This window comes from Ciconia boyciana, chromosome 1 (genome assembly GCF_034638445.1).
Source record: "Ciconia boyciana chromosome 1, ASM3463844v1, whole genome shotgun sequence".
Taxonomy (NCBI): Eukaryota; Metazoa; Chordata; class Aves; order Ciconiiformes; family Ciconiidae; genus Ciconia; species Ciconia boyciana.
In genome coordinates this window covers 15,573,055-15,595,550 of record NC_132934.1, presented here as the reverse complement: position 1 = coordinate 15,595,550, position 22,496 = coordinate 15,573,055, and the positions used below count along the sequence as shown (strand labels likewise).

General features: G+C 38.5%; 1 protein-coding gene across 5 annotated transcripts in view; it reads left to right on the top strand.

The window, feature by feature from the left end:
- SRPK2 (SRSF protein kinase 2) overlaps positions 1–22,496 on the top strand; it is a 154,548-nt gene that overhangs the window by 51,321 nt on the left and 80,731 nt on the right. The window contains exon 2 of one of the 5 annotated variants that reach the window (XM_072859389.1): positions 587–650. The exons of 3 other annotated variants lie outside the window; for them this stretch is intronic. In XM_072859389.1, coding sequence (XP_072715490.1) covers positions 613–650 — 38 coding nt within the window. In that variant the 5' untranslated portion in view covers positions 587–612. Of the gene's footprint in view, positions 1–423; positions 651–22,496 lie in introns of those variants that run through there. One more of the 5 variants, XM_072859380.1, reaches the window with a different exon arrangement.

Here is a 22,496-nt window from a genome sequence, read left to right as displayed (position 1 = left end):
AAGTATATTTGGAGGAAATTAGAGGCAGGGCACTAAAAAATAAAATCCAGGTATGTGTAGCGTTTTCCATGCCTAATTTCTAGCCCATGTATGAAACTAGTGATTTAATACTTCATCCTTTGTGACACAAATGATTCAAAGAGCCATATTTTTCAGGGCTTTTGATCTGAAGGTTTCCGAGGGTGTCCAACACGGCTTAGATAACTAACCGGGAAGGTAATGCCTGCCATAAATCCTTTTTTCGTTTTTTTTCCCTCAGAAACTCACCTCCGCGCACCCGCTGGCAGCGGTTGCGGTAAGACTCGGCCGGTAACCGTGTGGGCTCTGGCTGAGGAGAGGCGCCCCCCCCCGCCCGCGGAATGGTTCCGCCCGCCGCCGTGCCCAGTCATGTGCGCGGGCCGCCCGGCCCGCCGCCTCCCGCCTCGTCCCCTCAGAGCGCGGCTGGGCCGGCCCTAGCACAGGCACCGTGGCTCCTGCGGCCTCCTTCCGAACAAAAGGGCTTAGGGAAATAAAATCGTTTGGTTAATAAGACTTTGGAAAGCGAGGGCAGGCGGTCTCGGTTGTGAATATTTTCTGATTTTTCCAGAAATCAAGCAGAAGATTGAGCTGCTGATGTCAGTTAACTCTGAGAAGTCGTCCTCTTCAGAAAGGTACAGCTGCATCTCTTGCATGAACGATTCATGGTGTAGCATTGCCAAGCAGCGGCGCAGGGCTTTTTTCTTTTCCTTGTCAAGTTTGCTGGTACTGTTTACGTATTGCATGCTGGTTATTGTACCGTATCCATTGAACCTCTCTTTTTGGTTAAGCTTTGTGCGTTTTTGCAGAGATTTATTGATTTCTTTTTTTTTTTTAAATGAAGCCTACTGGGCTGCAGCATGCAAATCATTCTACAGCAGGCTGCTGGTTTGTGCGTGCTGGTGTTGCAGACCTTGCTCCTTTTCACTGTCATGCAAGCAGTATCTCGGTTTCTAAATTCGTTTTTAAAGACCTCGCGTTTTTGTTGTGTTGCAGGAAACCGTTCCACGGTTGCAAAGGGTTCCTTTCAATTTAGATGCATAGGAAATATAACTTGGTGAAGCGTTTCATGTCCTGTTATGTGGAAAGGGAGTGTCCTTTGCAAAGTAGCTCAGGAATCGCAAATCCTCCAATTAGTCACATTCTGTAAGATAGACGTGATCCTTGTTCAAGTCTGTGCTAGGAAATGGAGCAGTCGCTGCATGCAGTAATGGTTCATGCCTGCAGGTAAGGACAAAATGACTCAGAAGTGTTTTTAAAGCAATTATTTTATCTGTCAATCAGATTATTACAATTTCAAGTAGCTGTTTCGTTTTAAAGAAATATTTCGAGGTACTAAATGCACATTAAGTTTTCTGACATCGAATAACCTCCTCGTGATTATTTTGTTGATTTTAAATGATTCAGCCCTGCTCACTTCTGTTTTGCTTGTGACTGAATTTTAAGAGAGATTTTTATTTTCAAAACTGCCTAAATCCAGAGCAATGTAGTACCATTTTCTTTCCCCAAAATTATTTAAAGTAATCATTTTGGCTGTATGCAAAAGACCATCCAAATGTTCTATTTTGCCATTTTAATATTGGATGTTGGCAAAAAAAAATTATTAATTTTAAGCACTCAAACTGTATGTTTAGCTGAAATTATTATCTAAAGTACATTTTGTTGAATGGCTTAGCATAGAAAGGCATGATAATGTACTGAAAGCTATCTTAAGGAAGCAGGCTAAAAGACATCTTTCAAAATGAATGAGTGCTGTGTGGCATGCATGGTTTTAAAAAAATGAGCAGTTTAATTTGATTTATAAGTATATTTGTATAAGATACGTAGAAGCAAACTGCATTGCCTTTCACCAGCTGTAGTATAACAAAATATCAGCAATGAGAGATACAGAAAATGGTGGGGGGGAATGGGTTGTTAAGTCACCTTTCCAAAATGGAGAAATATAGGAAGAGCTTTGAGAGCTATTTTATTTATTTATTTATTCAAAATTAAGAATTATGAAAGGAAATGTTTAATGTTTATTTGTTTACCTCTATCCTACCCTCATGCCTAAAATTTTTAAATACAAGACTAATAAAATAGTGGTGATAACAGAGGGGATGATGGGGTGAAAATAGTAAAGGAAACAGGTGTTAACTTGATTTTTGGAAGGACTTTTTTTTGGCATTGCTGTGGGGGAATTCGTTATATAATATAGATACTTATTTTATCAATATGAATCTTGTGCAGCACCCTAAAACTGATCAGTCTGTTTTTGAACAAAACATGCTCATAGTTGAACTAATGGTAGTCCTAGACGAATACATCCCTGGAAAGGATTATAACACATAATTAGAAAAGGATGCATTTGTCTGAGATCCATTTAAATGCCATTCATTAAAAAGTAAGATTTTATAACAGCATGATGCGTTATCTTGCAATAAAGATTAAAATGTGAATGTTGTATATGCACATAGATTTCTTTTGAGGATTTAAATATGTAGTACTGTTCACCTGGAGATTGATTTGACACATCAGCTACACAATTTCCATGGTCAGTTATAAATGAAAACAACTTTATATATTAGCTGAGATTTTTTTTTTAAATAACCACATTCTTTTCACCTACCTAAAAATAGACTGAATTTTTTTGCAAGCTGTTACGAAACAGTGCTGTCTATCCTATTAGCTGCCAGTTCATTTCAAGGCCCTTTCAAAATTACTGTATAAGATGTTTTTAAGAAAAAAAAATTATAGTGCTGAGTGTCTGAACTGCAAAACTGTCCTCAGTCCGCTGTATAGCGAAATTGCAGTGTGTGTTCATACGACACAGACATGAAAATATGCATGTTTTTGACAAACATGGAAAGATAATTCACACTTGCATATTTCTTTATTATCAGTTTTTACCCTTGCTCCTAGTGGTTGGACTTTTTGAGAAGCTTGTGTTCGCTGGGTGGAAATGCTGGGTGGAAGATCTGAAAGAGTCCATGGCTTGTTTCTTGTTTTCCACACTAGCAGAGGCTGCTAGACAGTGCTTGCATAGCAGGAGGGGAGGGGAGAGGAGGTGCGCTCTGCTTTTACAGAAACTGATGAAATGGGAATAGAGAAGGAATGAGAGGGAAGCCCATCACTTGTCTCTTTCTTTGGTTGGTCTTTGTTTTTACAAGCGAATTCAGTGTTTGTATGTTTTCCTGCTCACTTGGCAAGTTCAACGTTATCCTATCCTAGAGGAAAAAAATTATGAGAAGGAAGCTGGAATATAATGGGTGGCTTGGCTGTTATGGAAGCTCAACATGTTAGGAATCTTGCAACATTCTCTTAGGATAGTTGGTTGTTAAGTTTTTAAGAGGCTTTTAGGAGGCATTAGCAAGAAAGTGAGATGAACCCTTTTGTTGAGGATCCTCTGAGATGTTAAAGACATTGCAGCCTTGAAAAGTAGATTAATACAAATCTGAGACATTTTTCATAGTGAGATTCATCCTTCTTTTCCCCTCACCTACCCTTAGAAAAACTATAACTGCAGATGGGATAACTGTGTTTGGGTGCATTACAGGATATTTCATTAAGCAGACACAATCAGACAGCATCTATAAGTCCTAAATTTCTGAGTAGTTAATGCTGCCCAGGTATGTGTTAGCAGCCTGTGACAAAGTCCTCATTCCTTGTTGATAAGGTAACCCGGGTAACTACGGATGCGCGTGTGCACATGGATGGTTACAGTGGGTCAGGTAACCTGCTGTAACTTGTTACACTGAATTGATTTGTTTGGATGTCTGAGCTTTAAGTATACCATGGAAATGTTTTCCTCCAGTATGCTTACAATGTGACACACACCTGTTTTCTTTATCTAATAAGTAGTAATGTAACTACCATGTACCCCCATGTTCTTCATGTTTCAGTGGAGGCTGTGTGGAGTTACTTCTCCAAGCCTTGCAAATGTCATTAGAAAGCAAGTAGCAGCAGCCAGATGGAGGAGGATGGTCTTTCAAGAACCCTCCAAGAAAGCAAAAATACTTTCATTTCTATTATATGAATTACGCAGTCTTCTCATATACAGTATAGTCAACCCTTTGAGCTGTACATATTTTCTTTTTTGCCTTTTTAAGGGCTTTGTGGAACTCCTTGCAAGTTTCTGTTTTGTTTTGAGAAAAGTCAGTTCTTGCACCTGGAGCACTTTCTACTCTTTAGACTGCAAACCTAAGGTATACAGTATTTTTCTTTTTCATACTTTAGGAAAAAGTCTTTTTTTTTAGCTCTGATTTTGGATTCTAAATTTATGTCATCTTAGCAATACAGTTTGACCACAGGGTATTTACTGGTAAAGGTTATTAGCAAGGCTGGTAAGTCTGAAGTATTTGACCTGCTCTTTTCCTCTCTTTCCGTAACAGCTGTATATACATGTTTCTTTAAAATTAATTTCTGCTTCAGTGTTTTTTGTTTTTTTTAAATTAATAACAACCATTCATGAGAAGTCTTAAAGAAGATAACTGGTGTGTGTATAATTCAATTTTCATGATTTTGAGGGGTTTTATAAATAGCAGTAAATGGAAGATACTCTCAAATGACAGTAGCACAGCAAAGTTTGTGTTACTCAACGTGTAGAAGTATTTGGGGTGGGGTGGTGCAGGCGAGGTTTAAGGACAACTGTTTTTGGGGTTTTTTTTTTGTGTGTGTGTTTGTTTTTTTTTTTTTTTAAGCCATGGGCTATGTATACCCATCTCTCTTTGTAATTTATCTTTGCAGAGCAAATTAATGTATTTCTCAATGCTTTTACGTGGTTTCTTCATCATCAGGTCATCCCAAGAATGCAGTTAGGGATAAAGTAAAGAAGGAAGAAATCTAAAATAATGAAGAGGAAGAAAAAAGATGGAGACTGAGTACTGTGCTTCCTTTTCTGAGACACCTAACGTTAGTTGATATAAGAGGCATTGTGAAACAGGTTGTGACACTGAAGGATTCCTTCAGGTTTAGGAACATGTGGGATTTTTTTTGTTCTAGTTTTTTGTGTGTGTGTTTTTCTTTTTTTAATTTAATATAATTGTGGATGCAGTACTTCTCCTAAGGCAGAAGTGTCACTTGTAATGAAGTACAGAAATAAAACACATGTTTAAAAGTAGAAGAACCATCAGCTCACAACATTCAGTATGAACTGACATTGCCATGTGTCAGTTAAGTGTTTTGGAATAAGTATTAGATAATAGGGCATTATAAGAGAATTCTGTTGTTATTTATGTAACTAACATTGAAACAAAAAATAATTACCAGAATAATGCAACTGTTTCATCAGTTCCACTAACTTTTAAACATGTATTTGAAATACCATCTTTTCTTTAGCTGTCTTCCCTCTTTAATTTTTTTTTTTTAAGTGTAAAAGACATATTGCCTAACTTCCATTTCAGGGCAGTTCAAATTTATTTTTAGTAGTCATACAAGTTTAATTTTTCAGTTTTGTTTAAAATAATATATGATAACAATGAACAGTGTATATTTTTTTCTGGGTGTTCTTCTCTCCTCCCCCCCCCCAATTGCATGCTAATACTGCTATTTGTTGTATTTTATCTGAGAGTAAATCATCCTGTCTTAATGTGGGCCCTAAGCTATTTGTCCAGGGAGGCACTTCATTTCACCACTGAACTCTGCTCGGTGACAGTGTGCCTGTAGAGCTATCTTAGACTATATACTAAATTTTGGATTACTAAAATTTACCAAAACTAATCCTATGTTTTGTGTATTTTTCATATTAAAGGTTTTACAGGCTCATTGTTTTAGCATGCAAGGCTTCTAGGTGAATTATGAAAGGGATGTAGAGACAAGGAATTCTGTGACTTGCCGTTGTCTTGTGTAGAAAAAAAAAAATTGAAATAGCATACATAGAAGCAGCCACTTGTGGAGCAGCTTTTTCATTCGAGGTGATATTTTTAGGGGGACACTGCACTCTTTTTTTAGAGCTCATAGTGCCTGTGTCAGTTCATCAGTAGGCTTTGAAAAGATTTAGGATTTGAAGTATATTTTATTTTTCAGTGATAGCCTTTGTTTATTTCTGTGTCTGTCTGGAATTTCTGCTATATGTAAGAAAATAATGTACTTTGATATTTAATCACGAATGAAATGTATCAGTATCCCTACTATTCAGATAATCTTCTGTGCACTACTTAATATTTTTCTTTGGGTTTTTTGTTTCTTTTTTATCTTTAAGAGCTTTTCATCATGCAGTTATTTGTGAGACTTATTACAGGGAGGTTTCTAATATACCTTCTGAAAACACAAATCTTGGTTTTTGTCACTTACTGTTGGAAGTAAAATGAGAGAACTTTGGGAAAGGGAGAGATTGAAGGTGCTGGGCAGTTATATGATATTTTCCTGTATAAGAACTGACCACTGGAAACTAATTAAAGCAATCTGGTGATGATTAGACCACAGGTCTAATGGCTAAAAAAACTTGTATGTAAAAAATTTGAAAACTATAATTTGAACAATATACTTTCTCTTTCTAAGGTATATATATGTATTCCAATTCTACTTCAGGGTCAGCGAAAAAGTAAAGGGTCATTTTAAGCAAAGCCTTTTGTGTTACAAATTCAGTCTGTTTCATGACTTGAAACTTTTTGCCTAATCACTGTCTTAATCATCACTTCAGTAAAATGTCCACTCCAGGCCCCTAGACAGAAGGTAAGGGAACATTACCTGACAGATTGCGTAAAACAATGTGTACCTATGCCAGGTGACTGCATTTCTGTTGTCGCTGTGCTGTGTTACAGGGTAAATTCATTTGTGGTTTTCTGCATCTTCACATTACATACTTACAAATGAATAATAAAATATTTAGATGTTCATATAATTCAGCAAATTTACTGTGAAGTGATATGTGTATTTTCATTGATCTGCAATTGATTTAGTTACCAAGAGACGCTAAGCAACAGGTTAAGGAAATGTATGCCAATTTAAGCATTCTGTTTTGTTGCATAGTTTGTGTATTATAAGCATATTACTAGGAAATTGTGGCATCTCTCAGCTTGTGAGTTGCAGTGAATCCTGCCACACTCTTCAGAGGATATCCATCAGTCTTTCTGTTTGATTGAAAAATACCTCTTCTGTCCAAAGGATGTTGTGACTAGAAGGTCTTTTACTAGTTCTGTTTTTAGGAATTTTACACTCCTGAGCCAGTATCTGCCCCAGGTGCTTCTGTATTTTCTTCAAGACTCACCCTTAGGCTTGGGTAAACACTCTGACAAAATCCTAACAGTCACTGTTACCTTAAAAACAAATATGGAAGTAATCTCATCTAGGATGCCTAACAGGCTCATGCTGCTGATTGTGACTAGATGGATAGTGAATTGCTGTTCCCCTTTCTTTTGCCTCACTTTTTTCCCTCTCTTTTTATTCTTTAAAGCTCCAATTACGAAACAAACGTGTGCAGCTCCAAGCTCTGCCTGTTATATGTGCTGCAAATGAAGGAGTGCCAGTTCTTTACCGAGTTTGTCTACACAGCTTTCCTTGTCTGATTATAGCTTTAGGTCAGTCAGGCTGATTGATTGCTTCTCTTCCATGACTGGACAACGTTTGAGACCAGAACCACATCCCACGTAGATGTTCTGTTTGTATGAAATTTTGGCTGTTGTGTTTAATAGGATGTTCAGAAGGCACTTTAAATAACCTCTCTGTATTGATAAATGTGTCCTAATTCTAACTTTATCTTGTTGTCTTCAAAAACAACAAATTACTCTAAATTAGTGATACCCTCATTTACTAAAAGATCATGTTTTCTTCTCTTGAAAGCTTGTGAAACATCTGTATTTTAATGTTGGACTGGTTAATCTTGGAAGACGTTTTTTCCAAAACCTGGAGCAGCATAATTCCATGGACGGGAGGAGAATTTCTTAAAACTAATTCTTATTTGGCAAAACGTCATTGGAGTAACATGAAACATTTTAAGAATTCAGTGCTTTGTTTTCATGAAGCAACTTCCTATGCCCCAAATCTACTGGGATGTTCACAGCCTTCCTAAGAAGGCAAGGACTTGTCCTCACTTCTGTTGCTCGGTACTACTGTGCATGAGGATAGAGTAGTGTATATCTTTTTTTGGGGGAAAAGAAGGCCATATTAGTACAGAAACTTAAACTACATGTTTGTTCTGTGTTGTCAAAGCTTAAATATTAGCAGTAGTTCTGGCAGAAACTGTGAGAATTGTTTTTGTCATTAATACTACTATGAAGAGACAGTATTACTTTCTTTTGTAACCACTGTATCAGAATATGCAGCAGTGATTTTTTTGTGGAGGCACAAAAGGGGCCTGAAATTCCTACGGGTTTCAGTGGATGGCTGTTTTGTTATTCTGTATCCAGCATCAGGACCTGCAGGTTCTCCTTGTCTGTCATCTTCAGCTGCTATGGCCACTGTCCACAGAAGCATTCAGTTCCTGCCGTGCCCACATGCCAAAGAGACTTATCAACCTCTGTTTATTCCATGTCATGAACTGGGATGGAAGATGTTTGGAACTAGCTCTGTTCTTCATGAATCCTTCTATATGAAGGATTACCTTACCCATAGGAGACCATGCGTGGTGGTTTCCTCAGTTGTGCTTTGTCATCCCCAGTATGACAGCATAAGGCCTTTCTGACCGCTCCTATTGCATATGTGACAAGAATCAGAATTTCTACTGCTGCTTGGTGTCTTAGCTATGAGAGGTGTCTGCTTCCAAGAATACTGTAATACGGCTTTGGACCAGGACTTCCTTAAGAGATAGGAAAAAGGTGATCAACCACAGTGATTCTGAAGTACATTTTTATAAATTAAAATGTTTCATTTTAATGTAATATAAATAAGAGTACAAACAGTCTTTTTATGCTTAGTTTGAAGTCTCACTTGGCTCCTTCCCAGGTAATTAATGTTTCAGATTATTAGTCTAGAAAGCCAAATAAAAAAAGATACAGCCTTCCTCAGAATGCTTGTTTCACAACAGAAGTGAAAGAATGCAGAACTTGCAAAGAAATTATCGGTGATCAAGGAGAAAAGTCTTCCCCTTTCTCACAAGTACTCTTGATATGTGTGAGTGAATTACTGAGACAATGAATTACTGAGACGTAGACCCTATTCCTTAGGCACCCAGACTGTAGTATGCTGCCAGAGAATGCATGATTTTTTGTGCAGACCACTAGTATTTAAAGGTGCTGTTGCTCTTCATGGAAATCTGTTTACAAGTTTCTCCAAGGCAAACTTATTAAATATGTTCCTGTAATTTAATTTGCATCTACTTTGTTTCATCTGTATTATTGCTTTATTTGTGTTACTCTTCCGTTATAATGGTGCACAGTTGAGTCCTGACTTGAAAAGAAAACACGTAAGAAAGATTCCGTCAAGATTCCTTTCAAACGTGTTTAGCACATAGGAATTTCAAGGGCTATTAAAAGAACCGGAGGACATCCAACTGAAGTAGAATGGTGCCTGAGAACGCTAATGCATGTTTTTACTATCATTTAAATACTCAGCGGTTTACAAAATGCCTTAGCAAAACTGCGTGGAGTTCCAGTAGATGCCAGGACAGCTTAAGCAGGTATAGACTACCCTGAACTCAAATCTAACGCGGATTTATATACTTCACCTTCAAAGTGTTACTGATAGCTTTGCTAAGAAACTTGCTAAAGGTGTGTGTCCTTTTAGCCATGCCAGTTGTTAAGTGTAGCCAAATGTTGTAGGGCTTTGGGTCCCAGGGGCATACCTCCTGTCCCAGCTAAATGGTTCAGTGCAAGACTGCTGCAGTTCTATGTCTCCAGGGCCAGCCAGTAATGAGACTGGGTGCTTATTCCCAATAGGTGTGCGTGCATGCACACACGGTCACATACAGAAAATACGCACTCAGATGGCCACATAGATCAACAGAGACTCAAACCAGTGCTTTTATTGGCACCCACATAAACATACACAGAGCACTCAAGCAAGAACTGCACAGACAGCCCAGTCCTGTTCCTCCTTTCCAGCTCCTCAGGATGGAAGTCCGCTAGTGGAATTTTCACAGAAACTCACGCACATGCTATATGGGTCCCTCTAGGAGCCAGTTTTAAGTGGTCTATGTAGTTGCTGAAGCCTTGACCTGTTGGTGTCCCCCAGTTATTGGCACCTAGACCCATGAGCCCCCCTGAGGCTTGTGTTCTCACTGCATTTGCTGGTACTTAGACCTCTTATATACTTGCTGGCCAGTCTGGCTTGCAGTTGGCTTGAGTTCACATATACACACTCAGAATAGAAAGTGCATCCACAAAGACGACAGAAATAGGGTTTAATGACAGTATAGGATAGACTGTTGTGATCAATGGTAGGGCTCAGTCAGACAAATGCACTGACCAGCCACCCATTTGCACTAGACCTGCCCCATTTAGCCTTTTTCCCTACTCTTTTCCCATACTTGTTTCTCCCTTATCCACCTTTATCCCTGTCTTTCTCTGCCTCTAGTCCCTTCCCCTAAACATTTCATAGTGTCTTAGCATATTCTCACAGTCCAATGGTAAGTTTTACACAATCCCAAAACGTTCTTCCTCCCTGCATCCCATGATAAGTCCTGTACCCCGTAAGGAAATAACCTTTAGTTTTCAAGGTGTTTCTGGGGAGAGAGTTTCCTCCTTGACTCATCTTGGTGGGTTTCACACTGGGGGAATATGGTCTAATTGATGGTCTTGGGAATAGCTGATTCAGGTGCTCCATTTTCACTGATTAGGTTGTTAGGGTTTCTCTGTCTGTTGTTTTTCTGCTGATCCTTGCTGGATCTATTATGATTAGCCTTTAATCAGATAAACTAACACTGGTCTCCTGGGGGCCTAGTATCACCTGTCAAAACTGGATCTAGTTCTGTTTGGATTTTTGGCCATCTGACATGGGCATCCAAAAGATTGAGATCAGCTGAGGATACAAAATGCACAATTCCTTTGCTGCTACTTCAGTCTCATGGAAATTTAATATTGCAAAGTTTTGTCTACTACTTCACTTCTGTTCAGTTTATAGATCTATATTTCTGGAAAGGAAAAGTAAGGTATCTTACAACGTGTTAAATATATACTCTATGCTTCGGACTTACACCTGCTAGAGATGTTAGGTTCATACATCTAATGAAGGCAAAGCTCAGCAATGACCGCAAGTGAGTAGTGCTACTTACTCTGCTGAACTTGTCCTCTGTGCTTGTTGCAAAACCCATTCGAGGTAAGATAGGCACAGGGATGTAAGGAGTTCTGGAGCATAAATCAACTCAGTCTAGACATCCTGCCTCTATGCATTGTGGTCCAGAAAAGAGCTGTCTGATGATAGCAATCAAAAAGTATTTCTTGGGCTGGTTTAAAAAAGGCAAAAAGCAATCATATATCCTTCTTTAGAAGGAGAGTAATGTCTCCAAGGTGGACAGGAAGGCCAGTTGTTAATTTGACCTGCAAGCGTCAAGAGATTACTTAATTCCTTTGCAAGGTAGTTGAACAGGCAAAAACCACAGACGCACAATGTGTATCAGCCAATATTTGGCTATCTGACATCTGTATTCAGAAAACCTGGCTTGTATTATTTCTACTATAAGAGCCCAAGAGCCAGCTAATAGTTGAGGCTTTGCCAAGCTGCTTCTCTCAGGAAGAGAAATAGACTATGTGATTTGAGGGTTGTGAGATTTTTTTGTGTGTGTATGTGCAGTCCTGTTTATTTACAAAGCATGTAAACAGAGCTCTCTTTGCTTGAGCAGAGTAGAAACAAAGTGCAACAAGCAGCTATTTTGCTGATGTTTTCAAGTCTGCCTGTCTAGCGAGTACTGTACTAAAAAAAAAAAGCCTTAAAACTCCAAAAAACAACACCCAAAAAGCCCCACACAACTCTCTCTCATGAGATCACAGGCACAGCATTTTTTGCTGTTTTTTCTTCTGCTTAAAACACAGAGGTATATATAACTGCAACAGTTCCCCCAACTACTTTAATTTCATAATTGTTATTTATAAATTCCTTAATTCTTCACACACTTTACAGTCTGACTGGATTTGATGTGTAAGTGCTTTGGACAGTGGTTTTTTTCTTTCTTTCTTCTTTTTTTTTTCTTTTTTTTTCAGCTGTTGTAAGGACCTAATGTTCCTTTTTCACTTAGACTAACAGGAGGGTACTCAGCCCAACCATCAGCCTTGATTGCAGCCAAATACAATCTTTAGAGAGCAGCTTGATCACAGTCATTATTTTTTTTGGATAACAATGCCATACCTAAAATATAACTTTAAAAAAAAGTCTTGATGCATGCTGTAATACCTTTATTCACTTTCTGGGCTCTACAGTTTGTTCCCAGCTCACGTTGCGTGGCATCTGAAGACTCCTGCCCTTTACTGCAAATAGGTCGAGTCGGGCCTTTCCCATGGACAGGTGTGAGCTGCTTTAGGATCTGTCTTCCCAGGCTTCTGCCAGGTCTTTCTGGATTTCTGGATTTCTCTAGCGCAAGAGTGTTTAGATTTAGTCCATCTTGTTGTTTGTTTTTTTTCCTTCTAAAGGATTGCTTTTCTTCTCTAGAAAGCCTGACTCTAGGTTATTGCATGACGCTTCATCACCCTGCTCCATTGGTCTAAGCCTCTATGAGTCAGCTGGAGCTGACATACATGTTGTCTGTCTTAACTCCTGAAAGCTTCTGAGATTCATGGCTTCCTGGCTCTCTAAAATTCTTCTAAGACCTCGTTGTTTTGTCCACAACTAGCAGTTCATGTGTGTACTGTTGCCCACAAGAAGTAATGTGAGATTCAATTGCAGTGGAGTTTTATATGCAAATAATAACAGAAGGTTTATCCCAGAGCTTTCCCTTTACCCCCCACCCCAGTGCTCATTCTTGTTGTCCCTCTTTGTGTTTAGGTACCATCTGCTCATAGTCCTCTGTCATCTGTTTGCTTTATTATCCCCTGCCTTTGATTTTGTGCTGATTATTTGAAAATTTATTTTAAAGTACTGATGCATTGAAAGAGATACAGATTATGTGAAGTGAAAGTTAGAGATGTGAAAATATGGTAGTACTTCACTTGCTTCTGCATGTATATATATGTTTGATGAAGGTTTTATAATAATTCAGTTATCAGCTTGTAGTGGCTAGAGTTCACAAGAGAAATAATAGGATTTATTGTGATGTAGCAAAAAAATGATCCAAGTATATATGGAAGAACAAAAATGTTAGAGGCTTAAGATACATTTAACATTGATTAAACAATAGCAGTGTCTGTTGTTTATCTTGACTTTAGCAAGACTTTTGGCACTGTCTGCCACAACATCTTGATTGACAAACTGAGGAAATCTGGGCTAGATCAGTAGACAGTGAAGTGGATTGAAATCTGGCTGAACTGTTGGGCTTAAAGGGCTGTGGTCAGTGGCAGAAAGTCCAGCTGGAGGCCAGTCACTAGTGGTGTACTCCAGCAGTCATCCTTTACTGGGGCCAATATTGTTTAATATCTTCATTAATGACTTGGCTGATGGGACAGAGTGCACCCTCAGCAAGTTTGTGCATGATACAAAACTAGGGGGAGTGATTAATGCACCTGAGGGTTGTGCTGCTGTGCAGAGGGACCTTGACAGGCTGGAGAAATGGCCTGACACAAACCTCCTGAAGTTCAACAGAGGGAAATGCCGAGTCCTGGACCTGGGGGGGAATAACCCCATGTACCAGTGCAGGCTAGGTGCCAACCAGCTGGAAAGCAGCTTTGCAGGAAAGGACCTGGTAGACAGTGGATTGAACATGAGCCAGCAAAGCGTGAAGCAGAGCGTTGCCAGCAAGTCGGGGAGGTGATCCTTCCCCTCTACTAAGCTGTGGTGAGACACACAGGAGCACTCTGTCCAGTGCTGAGCTCCCCAGTACAAGAGAGCTCTAGAGGGACATACTGGAGCGGGTCCACTGAAGGGCCACAAAGATGGTGAAGGGCTTGGAGCCCATATCATACAAGGAGAGTCTGGGCGAGTTGGGGTTGTTCAGCCTGCAGAGAAGATTCAGGAGGATCTCACCAGTGTGCATAAATAAATACCTGATGGGTGGGTGTAAAGAAGACAGACTTCTCAGTGGTGCCCAGTGACCAGAGAAGAGGCAGAAGGCACAAACTGAAATACAGTAAACTCCATTCAGATGTAAGAAAACTTTTTATTGTGAGGGTAGTTGAACGCTGGCACAGGTTGCCCAAAGGGGTTGTGGAATCTCCATCTTTGGAGATACTCAAAACCAAACTGGACATGACCCTGAGCCACCTGCTCAAGCTGACCCTGCTTTGAACAGTCAGGTTGGGACCAGGTGACCTCCAGAGGTACCTTCCAGCCTCAACTGTTCTGTGACTGTGTGGAAACAGAGTCTTTGGACAAAGCTCGTGTTCTGAAATTCAGCTAAAACTGTAACAGGAAAGACACGTACTAGAGTTCTTAAAAGCTATTACTTTTTTTTTTTTTTTAAATCCTTCTTACATCAGGAATTTGTTTTTCTGACTTCTATACTTAAACTAATCCTAAGACTAGTTGCTTTTTTAGTTGGTCATCATCTTTTTCTGTTGAAAGCACCTTTTTCAGTAGTCAAGTAATTCACATGAGACCACATAGCTTTTCTTTGATATTGTTCTATATATTCTTGGTTTTTTTGCCATAAAGTCAAACCCTGTAAAAAAAGCCTGTCCAAAAGACATCTGTCTGGTCCAGTTCTATCTCTCTGGCTATTTTTTTCCCCCTCTACAGTAACTGGGGCTTCACTAGCTTTACAATAGTAATTCTTTGTCTTTTTCCTCTAGCTGTTTCTAGAATTCATGTTGGTATTTGGTGTTCAGCTGTTTTGCATCTAGGGAAGGGACTGGGTCTCAGATCTGTAGGCAGACGTTTTACAGTGGACTTAAGACAAAGGTAGTCAATAAGGGAGGTATTTGATTGTTGTTCATCATCTGTTCTGGATATTTCAGAAGCATATACTATTCCTGCATCTTAATTTCTGATGCTCTGAGTTATTCATAGTTAATTATGCTTTTCACCTATTACACATTCAGCAGATTCTAAAATAAGATTTGGGTTGGGAGGGGTGTTGTTTACTTATTTATTTATGTAAATTCATAGCCTTAATTGTGATGGAGAAAGCTTTCTACTGAATTGTATTAATGATGTGGTAATTTAACTCCTTCAACACATGTGACTAAAATACTTGCCATATGCCAAGTAATACAGAAACTTTCCCTGTGCTTGGGAAAACTCATCTTTATTCACTGGTAACAAAACCATCACTTTAGTTTCTGTGGAAGCTGCTGTGAGGTAATAACTGGGCAAACTGGAACAATTACTTCATAATTGAACACCTAGAAAGTTATTTTAACCTGTGACTTGTATCTTTTAACTTGGTACCAGCCCATTCCATGTAATAGAATACAAACTGCAGATACTCAAAATTACAGAAAAAATGGGACACTTGGCTCACTGAGTACCTCATTGATAGGAGTTTGGCAATGAGGCTTTTTATAAAAGCAAAGGAAGATATGGAATAAATAAAGTGTTCTATCTTTAAATGAAATGAGAACTTTTAATGTCAATAGAGATGGGCAGAAACTAATTCTGAGTGTAACGCAGTTAACTGTCAGCATGGATATTGGTGCACAAGGATTTACTTGTCAAATACATTGCACTGCATTTTTGTTAGAATAGGCACATTATAATTATTAGTGGACTACAGCTATTTTTATACAAATGTAAACCTCAGTGATTTATATTGTGCATACTGCAAGCATTTGGTACTATCAACCGGAATGTTGTCTCCTTCCTTTTTAGCCCCACCTGCATGTATTCTGTGTCCCCTGTTGATTTGTTTCTTGCCTTGATTGGATTGGAGGATCACAGGCTACAGTACATCAACTTATGTTGTAGCTTTTCAAGTAGTGCTGGTAGCCTGCTGTATGACCTAGATACTGAAGAATCAGTAGGCAATCAAGAAAGAAAATAATTCTTCCTAAGTAAAAGTGATTTTTTTGGAAGTGGGATTATGTGGAATTCTTGGAGAAAGGTATTGACAGGATTTTCATATTCACTTTGCAGACTTCAGTCACAGACTGCTTTGGAGGATTATGAAAAGTATTTCTTATTTTGACTAATAGAATTTATATCATTTAAAAATAGTGTTGAGATGATAAACTAAAATTTGTGTTCTGTAGCATGCTTTTGTGCTTTTTTTAAAGGTTTTTTTTAAAGCCATATGTAAATGGATCACGTTGAGTGGTTTAGTTGATTAGAGGAGGGAAGGTATTGATATATCTAATTTTAAATTAGATTTCCAAGTAATCTAGTCCTTTTTTTAATCAAGTCTTCCTGAGTTGGAGATCAAAGTTTTGTAATTTAAAATGCAAGAGGCGATTGAAAGTCTTAAAGTTTCTTTCTAGTTATTTTTTTGGCAGGTTTGTTACTGTTGTTAGCATTCAATCCTGTAATTTCATAGTAGTGCAAAAGTCTGCTTTCAATTACAATGTTATTTCACTGCATAGAAATTGCTAGAACTTCAGTGAAATACAGACCGGCTTCCTTGTGCCAGATTGGAGGATTTAAATTGCTGTTGTGTAGAGGTGTGGGTGATGTAGACAAAGTGTCAGTGGAGGTGATTTGTTCAGAGTGAATCGCTAACTGGATAGGAAGGTGAAAACTTGAGAGTCTGTAAGTCAGCTTTTATTTTGTATGTTGATTTGACTTCAAAATGCAGATCTTAAGTGGCAATTACTAGAAATCGTGAAATGCACTATTTATGTTAAACTTAAGGGGCAAAAAATGTTATGAAATATAGGGAAGAGAGAGTAATATTTATACTACTGTAATAAATATATCCTTTGTCAGTATCTTTTTTCTTAGTTTTATGGGCTTCATGCTAGTTGTTTGGCAAATATGTGTAGATATTGCTAATTGCTGTTCCAGTGTTGCTGACATGACTAGTTTAATTTTTCCAAAATCTGTTGAATACACTGTTTTGCTTAAGTCATACTGTGCATTGCTTAGGTTTCTTTTTTATCATGTTTTTTTTTTTTTAAAAAAACAGTTTTAGTTGATTGCACATTGTTGTATCAGCATACTTCAGAACAGTCCAAGCTCATGTTGAACTGGAATCCATAAATGTAATTAAGGTGATGGTGTTGTTATGATGTTATGATGTAATTAAGTTTGTTAACGGTACAAACACAAAAGGGAAGTGTTTTATTCACAGGAGATGCTAAAATCTCTTTGATTGTATGGTTGTGATTTGTCTATTTAAAAGTTTTCTTTCAGATGATTTGATTTTTCTTAAACACTGGGATTCTTAGTGTGAAAGATGCATATATGTGTTTCTTCCAAACAAAGATGACTAGTGGAAAGACATGATATGTATACACTCTGAAGACAGGGATTTTTTTTTTCCCAGTTTCTGCTTTTTAGAAGGAATGAGACTTCAGTTTTGAGAAATTATGTTTAATGGTTTTCTGTAAAGCATAAGTATAAAGGCACATGTAAATGCAATATATCTTTAAAAATTTGTTACATCTTTAACTTAGTTGAGCATTTCTTGCCTTTTTTTTAACAAAAGGTGCTGAATTTAAAAATTTACCTGAGCTTCTCTTGCACTTGTTTTAAGTCAATCTTAACACTTCAGCATTGTTTTGTTGACTTTTTTAATTGTAGTCCCCACTGTTGTTATACCTGCAGTTTGCAAACATTAAAGCATTAGCTAAAAGAAACAGATACTGACTGAGGCTGGTAAAACTCTGATTTCAATGAGCTGTATTAATTTATACCCACATTGATTGTAAGTACCTATCTCCATCTTGTACTCCTGTTTCTAGCTTACTTTTACCTAAGTTGATGATTATAACATCCTTGCCTACAGAAGGCTTGATGTATCTCCCTCCAGGACTCATCAATAACTGTATTTGAATTGTCCTTAGGGTTTTAGGCAGAGCACCATAAGTCATTACTCTCCCTCAGGATCCGATTGTGCTGTGTCTGAAATGATGCCAGCCTATGACAGTCAAAGCAAAAGGCCTGTGTTTGATTATCAAATGCTGTTGTATTCATACTGCTTTAACTTCTAGGTAATTTTGTTCATTCTTGCAACCAGTGTCACTTTTATTTCTCCATGTTGTGTGTGAGGTTACGGATCAGAGAGGAACTAATGCATGGTTGTGATGATTCTTTACTATTTTTAATATGCTTTGATTTATCTTTTGATGTAGCTTGTGCTCTCTTGGAATTTCTTGATGTTACAATGGGAAATAGAAGTTGTTCTGAAGCTTTTTAGCAGGAGCTCGCTCTGTGTGTCTGCACACCCCTAACGAGCTGAGCAGGCAAGTATGAGGACTGCTCAGTTAACGTGGCAGTACTGCTGCCCTGCTTGGGTCTATGTAGGGTTATTAGGGAATCAGTCTCTGGTAGTACGTGGATTAAAGATGGATTAATTCTGGGTATAGTATTAGTTGAGCAAGTCCCTTTTCTGTTCACTTTCCTACAGGAAGGCTGATTCCTGGCACAGAAGCAAGTATCTAGAGAGCTAATGATATCTTATACTGTCCCAGCTGTCTTCTAGGTGGATATTTCCTGGATTTCCGGTTGGCAAATTCTGTAACAGGATTTTGGTACTGGTGACATGACAAGCTTACTCAGATTCCTTATGCTTCTCGCTGAACTACAAGGGATAAATAAATACCTCTTGTGTATGGTTCTGTGAGAAGGGCTGACCTCAGCCTAACAGTTTTGTAACTGAAATGAGTGGTCCTGCCACAGCTTTTTCACTTGCGCCAGTCTTCCTCTCCCCTCTGCTCCCCCACGTTTTCCACATCAATGAGCTGAGTTAGTTCACTGGGGCATCAGGTAAGTGCCAGAGCCTGCATGCTGGGTGGGAGCAGAGAACATGTGAGCAGGACAGTAATTGCATACACCACGAGCTATCGAGGTGTTTTTTTCTTTTTTTTCCTAGCATAACATTAATGTTTAGGTTTTAAAACTTCACCTAGGATTCTCTTGTGCTTGTTCTAAGTCAGCCTTAACACTTCAGCATTGTTTTGTGGACTTTTTTTATTGTAGTCCTCACTACTGTAGCTGCAGTTTGCAAACATTAAAGCATTAGCTGAAAGAAAATCTTGCAATTCAAATTTTAGGATTTAACAAATTCTGCCAAAAAAGAATATGTTGGTCTAGATGAATGCTCATTTGTTTTATACAGTAAGAATATGGCATGTCTTTCAGTGTATTTAGTAATCAAATGCCTGATAGAGTTTGTGCATAATTGCACAAAACTGAGTTTAGTAATCCTTCTAATATCTACCTGCTACGTAGGCAGACATTTCTTTCATCTTAATGATTAGATAGTAAGATTTTCAGACTAGCATACTGCTTGTATATTTTGGGTTTAATGTACATTAAAATTAAACAATAGTAAAAAATCATCAAGTATTCTTTGGTATATGGTTCCCACTCAGAAATTACAAAGTCAGCTACTACTTGAAGGTTGATGTGGAAGAACAGCTCACCTACAAAGCACAGGCTCATTTGCTTTTGTAGAGCCTTATCACTCAACTCCTTCCAATTTGGAGGGATGAAAGTTGAGACTTTCAGGGTTTTTTTGCTGGATCCTAGGTGTCTGATAGGAATGTTGTGAGCATGACATTTTATCACCTCTCTCCAAAAGTGGCTAGGATAGCTGGCTATGCTTGCATTTTGACAGTTTCTATTTTTACAGTCTCTCTTCAGCATTAATTAATCCAGCATCTACCTTATCTTCTATTTCACAGATCAACAGCAACAATTAATCTGTGTGGTATAAAGCATTTAATTTCTTGTCTCAGGAGTTCTTACTACCAGCAGTGGAACTGTTAGGCTTTTAAGGCATTCTGGTTCTGTTTAACGAAGTTTTGAGAATATAGGCATTGATATTTTAAAAAGCTGTGTAAGGTACAACAGTGCCATCGCTGTTTGGGGACACATATTTTGGGGCACATTGCATATTTGGGGAACAATAATTATAATCTTCCAGAACAGGGACTTCATTCTTGAAAGGGGAAGGGGGGAGGAATGCTGATGTTAACATCTATGGTCCCATGTTGGCTATGGAAATCAAGTGAGATTTCCATTGGTAGTTTTGTTTAGCTGTAGATTAGTTACTAGCATAGCATTTCACCTATAAAGAGGCACGTACAGCACACCTTCTGTGATGCATTGCCTCTGTATTTCTAAAAATGAAAATACTGCTAAAGCAAGGCGTTGGCAATCCTGCTAGAATTCATATCAAGTAATGATGTGTTCACAGTATAACATCCGCCTTAGTGTATCATGCATGGCAACAAGTAGTTATTTGTGGAATGAGAAAAGGTGTTCTCATCTGTAATCAATACCATAGCTTTTTTGAGACCAGTCTTGGAGCAGAAAATTTTGCTAAATACTAACCCTACTTCAACAGTAACATTTTAAGAAAAGTTTTCTGAATTGAAAGGTAAGAAAAACCTACCAAAAACCCCTAGAAAATTATCTTATGTGTGTGTTTGCCCATTTCAGTGATCTGGGTACATGAGCCAGGAGCTAGAGATCTAAATGCCATCAAAGACTCATTTTAAACATGAAAGCACCCATTATAGACTATAACAACCGTTTCAAGTTCACCATGCTCAAAACCTGTTATGTTTTCCTTGCAGGAAAGATATTTAAGCTTTAAAGTTAGAACAGTACATAGCTGGATCATGCTAGTATGAAAAGACATTTGATCTAAGGCTTAGTAACCCCAGGAGACAGGGCTGCCTTGTTGATAGTCCTGTTTGGAGGTAGGAAAAGAATATTTACAATTCACCGAGCCTTTGACAAGGTGACTTGGGGAGAGTGATGGCATTTGCTCTCTCTGGAACAGTTTAAAAAAAGAGGGACCTGAGAAACTATAGTTCAAATATCAGTGACTAAAAATATTGCACAATTCAGTTTCATTCTGAGAAGAAAGGCAACACCTGGCAAAGGAACCCTGGTAATACAGTAAAATGTAAGAGCTTTCTACCTCTGGCAAACTACCTCAGCTCAAAATAGAGATAATAACTATCTTTATAAATTTTTCACTCATTTATAGATTCTCTACATTATTAAAGTCAATATCTGTTCAAAAATGCTTTGTTTCTTCTTTGTCATAATTTACAATACAGAACATCAAATTAATCAGGTCAGTAAGGCTTAGTTAAGATGGTGGTGAAACCCACATAGAATGCTAATGGTTTTTCAATACAAGGCCATCCATACTGCACAGATTGAGAGTAGGAGAAGATTCATGTGTATGTATACATATATTTGTTTCAGTATTGTTACAGGAGAAATGTTAGGGTGAACCACCCAGGCTTAATGTAACCTCAGAGTTTTGTTATTCGTGAGAAGTCCATAATGAACCACTTGTATTTACCCTTTAAGCCATTTGCACTGTATCTGTTACTGCATAGTTTTTGAGGTTCTGTGTAAAATTTCATGGAGGAGATACTTCATATTAAAAATACACATCAAGAGCACAGTTTCACAGTTGACTTAAGCCTACATTTAAAGTCTTACCTTATCCCCAGCACTTGCTGCTTCTGTTCTTCTCTAGTGCTGGCACTGGTGTTTTTGATGCAGTCAGTTGGATCAAGGTTTGATCACCCTGAAGGTTGCCACAGAGGATGGGAGGAGGCTTTCATCTGGATTAGGGAGCTACTTAGCATAGCGGCGTGAGCACAAATGCAGGCAGAAGAAATGCCTGGAAATAAGCAGAAGGCAGGACAGTCTCTCTCAGTGGAAGCATCAACTTGGATCAGCCTAAGCCAGTTGTGAAGCTTCACTCTGACAGTTTCTAAAGAGATAATTTTAATAAATATCACTCAGAAGATACACCAAGTAACAGCAAATCCAGGAGCTTATTACCATTGAAATAACTGGTCCGTCTTCTGTGCAGTCTTGTCCACATCATCTTATCCCTGCATTTGCACTCACTTTGCAACTTGCCCATTAAGCTTCAGCTTGTTAGAACAACCTCCAAAAGAAGTGAGTAAACGAGTGCTAGAGTTGGTGGAAAGTAGAGGGCAGGACTGCATGCCCATGACTATGAGAGAGAGGAGCAAGACTGACTCTTTCACAGCGACAGCGAACTGTCAGGTTGACTCTGTACCTATGACTGAACCACAGATCCACTCTCAGCCCCAGGAAAGGAAGAAGTGGGGAGATTAGCTCCCTGCCACCAAAAAAAGTAAGGAAGGAAAGGTGATGATTTATTCCTTCTTCTGCTGTGCATATTCTTCTGCTGTTTATTCTTTGCCCTGTCTTGCAGCAGCTGTATCACTCGTGGCTCTTCTGTGCACTACTTTTCACTTGTGAGACAGAAATGTTAAGTAGTTAGATTTGCTTTGGGGATTTTTTCCCAGATTTAGCAGGAGAGGAGTGTGCAGCTGGAGGCAGGTGAAAAAAATTGGAGTAGGGAGCGTGAGCTCCTGCTGTTGTCATGTTAGTACTGACCATACTAATTGTTCTGGATAGTAAAGTGGAGGGATTGCTGAAAAATT